Genomic DNA, 8,055 nt, shown 5'->3' on the forward strand with positions numbered 1-8,055 from the left:
TACCAGGCATCATAACACCTGTCTGCTCTCCTAAAATCCTGGTCTGACATGTTCCCCGGGCCAATCCCTTCCAGCACTCCTGTCACAGGAAGAAAATGTAATGTTTCCCCATACTTTTTTTTTATTATTATTCTCATGGTTGCACATCATTTTGGCACTGAGTTTGGGCAGGGGTACCTGTGAAACAGTTGGTATGAGGGGGTTTTGTTGTTGGGAATTGGTTCTAAAACTTTTTTTTTAAATACATGGGAATCTACATGTCTAGATGTGGAGAGTTCCTGCCTCCAATTAGTTTTTGATTGATCAATAAAGTTACTAACAGCCAATGGCTGGTCAGGGGGTGAAAGGCAGAACTTGTAGGATTCCTGGGCAAGAAACACAGAGGAGGAAGGAGGAGCAGAATCAACATGATAGGGAAGGAAAAAGATCAGATTTAAAGGCCGGCTGACACGTAAAAATCCGGAAAAGTGCCCCCCCCCCAATTAGATCTGGGGTAGCAGAGATAAAATATAGATTTAGCAAGTATTTATTCAAGAATACTGGAGGGGAGTGTGTGCTAGCCACAGGGAGGTTTGGAAGTATCCAGCCATTGAGCTACTCAGGCATATCAAAATGTAAAGGTTGTACGCAAGCGTATGTATGTGTGTGTGTATATGTGCATAAATATTTACTGAAACATTTTTTAATTCACTTGCATTTATGTGCTTGTGTGTGCCTGCATAAATTTGTGTAGGCCACATGCATTCAGGTGCCCTTGGAGGGCATTGGATCTCCTGAAACTGGAGGGAATTGAACCCTGGTCCTCTGTATGCACACACACACACATTCCCAAATACATAAATACAACCTGCTCAGTCCATGTAATGTTACTTGCATGTGTATTTTGTATGTGTATGATGTGTATGTATGACCACTTAACATTGAATAATCGATTGTGGGAGGGGCTCTTCCTTGGGGAGGACCACGTCTCCAGCTCTTAGTATCCTTATTGCCTGTAGTTCCTTGTCAAGGGTTGAGACCTTGTGAGTTTTTCCCCGTGTTCCTTGCTCAGGTCTCTTTAGACAACCATGTCGTTGAGACTTCTTGGGTCTTAGCTTCCTAGCTATTTCTCAGAGACAAAATCTCACAGCAGATGTCCTATTCCTCTGACTCTTACAATCTTTCTGCACCCACTTCCTTGACTTCATGTCTTCCCTGAGCCTTGGGGGCCAGAGTTGTGTTTCGATGGATCAGTAGGTGCTCTAACCAGGAACTCTTGAGGTACAGGAGTTCCCAAAGTCTAGTGGATGCTAAAGCCAAGGAGAGCCAGAGAGAACCAGTGTGAAGTCCCCGAACCCAGCACTCCGGATTCTCTCTGGTTCCCATTGGGTGCAGCGGAGAAGTTGCTGAGTCAGCAATCCCTCTTTTCCAACTCTTGTCTTCCTAAGAATGTCCAAGCAGCCTCAAGTTCCCAGGACTAAAGCCACTCAGCATCTTCCTCTTCTCTTCCTCCTTCTCCTCACTCCTTCCTCCCGACAATTCCCTACTACATCAAGATGTTTTCTCTACACAAGAGCCAATCTCCTCCCCCCCCTCCAACCCCCACCCCTTAGAAAGAATCTCTTCAATCTCTCAGGACAAAGGAAGGGTTGAACTGCATTGCTTCTAGGACAGCTCCGTGAATGTCATTAAACCCCCCCCCCCCATATATTGCACTAAAACATTAAGATTAATAAGAGGTTCCCTCTGGGTGGTGGGATCCTGGCTTGTATTGCTGTTTTTTGCTATCTTTGTTTCTGAAGTCAGTGTTACTCGTTCAAGGCAAAGGACAGTGCCTGCTGCATGTGACTCTTTTTAATCAAGAAATGTGAAATTGTTTCTTCAACTCCTCCCAGGCTTCCACGCTCTGACTTCTCATCAGACCTCATGTAGCAAAACAAGCCATCCCGGTCTTCTCTGGGACTTGTAGGGATGGTAATAGTTGCTTATTCACAAAGCTTTTTTTTTTTTTTTAAACGCATATTGTTTTTACACTTTAAGGGGGAAAAAAGGCCAACTCAAGGTGATTGGACCTTGCAACAAATTTACTTCTGAAAGGATCTTGTTGCTTCCCGGCATGTGCTATTCAAGGACTCTGGGTGCTTGGGTGGTGGTCCTTCTACTAGAAAGTCATACTTTGATGAGTATTTCTGGTCCTGAGTTGTTCTTGCTTGCAGCATGGCTCCGATGTACTTGAAAGATTTCTGACCTTTGGCCAGTGTGCTGGCTTAAAAGGTTAAGGCGATTGCATCCAAACCAATGACCTGAGTTCCTTAAATGGTGAAAGAAGAGAACCAACTCCTGAAAGTTATCTAGTGAGGTTCACAAGAGCACAGTGACCCCCCCAAAAATACATAAGCACAAACTGATTTCTGACCCAATCTTAGACCTTATTGAAATCCCTTTCACTGCCCTTGGGCAGGTCTGAGCAATGTCTGCTGCCCTGCAGTCCTCTTGGCAGTCCTCCTCCTCCTCCCACCATGAACAGACAGCATCTAGGAGAATGCGTTGAAAAAGAAAACTTGTTCTCCATATACTCTCTGTCATGTCTCCACTCCTGCTTTGTCCCTGCTTTTGCCCTTCTTGTTTTCCAAAAAGATGTCAGAATTTAGCCTGGGTGCTGATGGCTGCTCAGAACTTAGGTTACAGGGCAATGCGCCAGACGCCAGGGCATTCTGTTTAGGCTCGTGGTGTATTTGTGGTTCCTAGTGTATTTGTTTACAGAGGGGCTGCTTTAAGGTCGAGGAAGAGGAAGCTGGCTGAGGATGTTTGATAGGCTCTTGTAAACATTTGTATTAGCAGTGATTCTTGGTGTTCTACTCATGGGCTCTATTTTAAAGACCTGGGAAGGCTGAGCCAGCACGGTAGGTGAGAGTTCAGAAGTGTGCGCAGCATCACACTTGGATGGTCTAGTGTGAATTTCAAAGGGTCTTTCAGATCTCCATCCTTTCCTGTTTTCTTACCTTCACAACCCGGATTCTGCTGGTCATGTGACCCACTTCAGCCAATGAGATACAGGAGGAAGTTGCCAGAAAGCCTAGCTCTTGGGGGCATGGAGGGCAGGAGGATATTAGTTCAAGGTCACCCTGGGCCACATAGTGAGCCTGTCTCAAAACCAATCAACCAACCAATGGTAGCAAAGTGTACAGACAGACGGACCAGTGACTTTCTGGAGTTACTCTAACTGCCCAGAATTGCCAACGGGATGGTGAGCTGATGCCTTTGTTTTGTTTTGTTTTGTTTTGAAGACAGGGTTTCTCTGTGTAGCCCTGGCTGTCATGAAACTCACCTCAAACTCAGAGCTCCATCTGCTTCTGCCTCCCGGAATGCTGGGATTAAAGGTGCAGTGTGTGCTACCACAGTGGGATCAGCCGCTGCCTCTTTAAAAGCCAAGTAAATAAACATCTCCTATCCACCGCAACCAAGTTACTCTTCTCTGTGATAGAACACATAACCACTCTTAAGGCATTCACATGCTGAGACAATAAGGGGGTGGGCGAGCCTGGAAACAGTGTGGCTCTTGCGGGAAGGGAGGAGCTTGTGAGAAAAGCAGACCCTTGAGTCTGCAGGTCAGGCCTATGGCCTGAGATTCTGCATGTCTCACAAGCTTATAGCTAATGCTGATGGGGTAGATCCTGGACCACACTTGGGAGATTTGGAAAATGGGGGCCCTTTCAGCCCTCCTTTCTTCATAAACATTCTATTCAGCTACAGAAAGAATGAGAAAAAGATAAAAAAAGACTCCGTGAATTTTTCAATTTAAAGATTTTTTTTTATTTAGAATATGATTTTTAACACAAAAAGCAGTTCATTTTATTCATCAAAATAAATTTAACAAGTTCACTTAAATAAGGTAAATTCTAGACTCTGTAACTTTTTTTTTCCTTAGCTACTTGCTTTTCTGCCCCTTGGAATCCATAGCTGCTATACTAGGTTGCTTTCCAAGGTAACACAGCTGTAAGGGAAGGAACTGTTCATTCATTCATATATATATATACATATATATATGAATATTTGAATGACTCAAATACACCCACATTCTCATTCAACCACCAGTGTGTTTAGTGAAGCAGAAGGAAGGGGCACAGGGAAGTGAACTCAGGAGGTGTTCCCCTGCCTGTTCTGTTATCTTTTCAATAGAAGCCAGGCAGCTCTGAAGGGGATGGTCCATATGAATTACTACTGGAAGGTGATGGTCAAGGGCAAACGAAGGCGGTTCCCACATCATCTTTCATTAAAATCCAAAGGGAAATGCAAGCCACATCCCTGCCCCCAGCCAAGCCATCGCTTTACACAGAACTGCATTTAGCTTCCTGTTATTTTGGATTTTTTTTTTTTTAGTTATATACATTAAAAAAACACACACACATTGTGTTAAATAGCAGGACAGCAAAACAATGAGACATTCAACACTGCACTGAAACATCAAAACAGCCTGGGTAAGCCGAGGGAAGGAAGAACAGATGGAGTTCCGAGAGCAAGCTCAAGGGCCCGACTCCCTAGTCCGTAACAGATCTGCATTCCGAAGGCAAGCCTTCTGACCGCCGCCACTCTGCCAGGCGCTGCTTAAACCATTTCTGAAAGACAGAGATACAAACAATTATCTGTCACATGCCGAAAAGCCAAAATGTCTATTTCATCCCTGAGGAGTTGTCCGTGTGGTCCAACTGGGAAGGAGAGGCGCAAAGGATGCTGGGAAGGTTCTCACACCCTGACGCCAACCTTCCCTGCCGCAGGAACTCTGTGCATGCAGTATATTCTTCATCTGATCCCCTCGCTCTCCTTTTGGTCTCAGCTTAAACAGGACCACTGTGGTAAAAGCAGGCTCTCCTTGTTTTCCTCTTTAGTACTTTGCCAACGTCACACAACTTTCTCTATCACTGCTTTAATTGCACGCACGCATGCTCTTCTGGAATGGAAGGTCCAACGAATGCCTGAGCTGACCTCATCTTACCGTCATTGCATCTTACTCCTTAACACAGAATCTCATGACTAATCAATGTTGGTTGACTGAGTAAAAGGAACTGAAACAATGCCTCGATGCCCCAGATGATGTCTGACTGGTGCTGGTGTCCGCACGGCCTTTGCTCATCAGCAGTATCCAGGTAACCATTGGTTCAATAAACCGCAACTAAGCACTAAGTGACTTTGGATCACGACTCCTTAGGAATCCATGGAGTGGACTGTTGGACAGAAGCAGGAGGTGTGCAGTGGGTTTACCCATGAGCTGGAATTGTCTGGCTCAGTGTCACTCAAATATTTACCCCCTTACCAATGTACACCGATTTTGGGGACACCTCAATGAGATGCTTCTAGAATGGCCCTAAGGGAAGGTCCAAGAAATTTCAATAAGCTTTAAAGCGCTGTGGCACACACTAAACAACCAGGCTGCCTTTACAATGTTACTTCGGATTGAGGGCCCTGGGACTAGACTAACTCTGAAGCAGGTCAGAAGGAAACTGGGGTTTGAAGAAACCAGCTTGGAAGAGGCCCTGCTGCAGAAACAGAAGCAGCAGGCTTCTATTCTCCGGGAAGATGGGATGACCCATTTCCCCCTGAGCCTGGCGCCTCGTGCCGTGCAGTACAACCGCAATGATCAGTCAGATTGCTGTAGCAATGGTCTAATTGATCAGGTGGCTAAGATAGATGAGCAGTGTAGGCACAGGCAATAGTCACCTCTAGTGTCACTGACTAGCTACGAGAAGCCCCTAAAAATAGTATCAGTCACTCAGCTCATCTGTAGAGAAAGAGGCAAGCTTTGGTGGCCTCTATTGTCCTTTGTGTGTTTCCTACGCTTTACCTAGTCTAGGGGTAGGGGGATGAAAGGGCAGGCAGAGAGGAAAAAGACAGTAGTGCTGTGATCAGGCCACTCTGTGGGTGTGCTGTATTACACAGAGGTGTACTACAGACAGAGGCAGTCCGGTGTGAAACACCTATTCGACACTCACTTTCAGCCTCACAACAGTAGGCTGGGCCCTGTTGGAGAAGAGCCTTGTCTCTCCTGAGATCTAGGGAGCTAGAGGAGAGTTTGAGCATAAGCCCAAGAGAAAATGAACCACAGGACAGAAGAGACTCGTCAGAACAGCAAGCTCTGGGGACAGGCTGTCATTCAGGAAAGGCCCCAGAATTGAGAAACTCTCCCATCGATGCTTAGTGGGCTGAACATGGGCTGTGTAAGGACACTCTACCTACCTGCAGAGCTACTTGCAAGAGTCTCACCCTGGCCAGGAGCAGGTGTGTTTCCACCCTTATCCTGAGGGTGGCAGCAAAGCAAGCCCAGCAAAGCAACAGAAAACCAAGGGGTCCGACCACCAGAGAAAACCACCTCTAAGGGACCTGCTCCCTGGATGTCTCAATTCACTCTTGGAATTATTATTATTATTATTATTATTATTATTATTATTATTATTATTATTATTACATTGGTTTGTCTTATTTTTTATTTCTTCTATCTTTTCCTGTTATTGCTTTTGAAACAGGCCCAAGTAGCATAGGCTAGCCTTGACTTCCTTACGCATCTGGAGGAGCTTGAACCTCTGATCCTCCTGTTTCTACCTCTCAGACACTGGGGAGCTGTTACAGCTGTTCACGGTGTCTGGGTTACGCAGTGCTGAAGATGGAACCAATGGCTTATGCACGAGAGGCAAGCACCCTACCAAATGAATCCCACCTGCATGGGCATCACTAATCTTAAGGAGAAGAGAAGGCTCGTTTGAGAGTGACTTCAACCCTGGACTCTGTGAAGAGTGGGCACATTAATCAGTATGTGTGGGTCTGGCTTCAGAGCAGCAGGGCACCAGCTTCATTAATGAGGTAACTGTGGGGGTTCCGAAGCTGGTGAATGCTGATTAAATAGGGTTTCCAGGGACTATAGCAGAATAAATGGCCACCTTTAAAGACTAATTAAAACCTAGAAGGGAGGGGAAAAAAAAACCCTCGCTTTCTATCAGGACTCATTTAAGACAAAGTGGTTCAGCTGGCCTCATTCAAAAGAGCCACCCGCATCTTCACATGCAGAATATCGATGAGTGATTACCCAAAATAGCTTCGACCTGGACCACATTTGTGAATTTGCTAGGTATAATTTAAATAATGCTTAATAAATTGAGTCCTGCCACTGAGGGTTGGGAAGAGGTGTGAGAAGAGCTCAGCTGTTGTCTGGCAAAAATATATAATATACAACATATAACATGTATACATAATGTATATAATATTCAATGATTATATACCATAATTAAACAGACCAGCCGCTAGTCACAAAATGCACTCTTGCTAGCTTCTTTCCTGTCTAGCCCTGGATCTTGTAGCTTCTGACTCACATAAATACTAATTTTCCACCTGGCTTTGTTTGTCTCTCTCCCCGCTTTGTTGCAGCCACCCCCTGGGAAAGACATTCATCCTGGCTTGCTCATGAATGGGAGCTCTCATTACTCCTGCTCATTGATGGAGACGTATTTACTTTGAGTGAACACACGATAATTGGGCACTGGGGTAGGGAGGGGTCGGGGCAAAACAACATTGTTCTTGCCCTTTTCTCTTAACAACTAGCATTTCATTCTTTTCAGAAGGAGACCTTTAGAGGATCTTATCCCACTGATAAAACATCCAACAACTGAAAACACTGGATTCTGGGAACAAGTCCAGAACACCAGAAAGAGATAAAAATACTGGGAACCTCTTCAAGAACCAATGCCAGCTACACTGTACTTAAGTGTGTGTGTATGTGTGTGTGCGCATGTGCGTGTGTGTGTATGTGTGTGTGCTCAAGTTGTGTACGTGAAGAAAACTTGTTGTGTATATGAAGAAAACTTGTGTATATGAAGAAAACTGTAGAGCTGGAGAGATGGCTCAGTGATTAAGAGCACTGACTGCTCTTCCAGACATCCTGAGTTCAATTCCCAGCAACCACATGGTGGCTCACAACCATCTGCAATGGGGTCTGATGTCCTTTTCTGGTGTGTCTGAAGAGAGCAGTGGTATACTCATATACATAAAATGAAGAAGGAGGAGGAGGAGAAGGAGGAGGAGGAGGAGGAG

The 8,055-nt window shown here is 45.2% G+C and overlaps 1 protein-coding gene across 2 annotated transcripts in view; it reads right to left on the minus strand.

The window, feature by feature from the left end:
* Positions 1 to 3,784: 3,784 nt before the first annotated feature.
* The window catches only part of Hopx (HOP homeobox), a 28,286-nt gene continuing 24,015 nt past the window's right edge, over positions 3,785 to 8,055 (minus strand). For both annotated transcript variants that reach the window (XM_021163081.2, XM_021163080.2), the window contains exon 3: positions 3,785 to 4,595. In XM_021163081.2, the coding sequence (XP_021018740.1) occupies positions 4,518 to 4,595 (78 nt within the window). In that variant the 3' untranslated portion in view covers positions 3,785 to 4,517. The remainder of the gene's footprint in view (positions 4,596 to 8,055) is intronic.

This window comes from Mus caroli, chromosome 5 (assembly GCF_900094665.2).
Source record: "Mus caroli chromosome 5, CAROLI_EIJ_v1.1, whole genome shotgun sequence".
Lineage (NCBI taxonomy): Eukaryota > Metazoa > Chordata > Mammalia > Rodentia > Muridae > Mus > Mus caroli.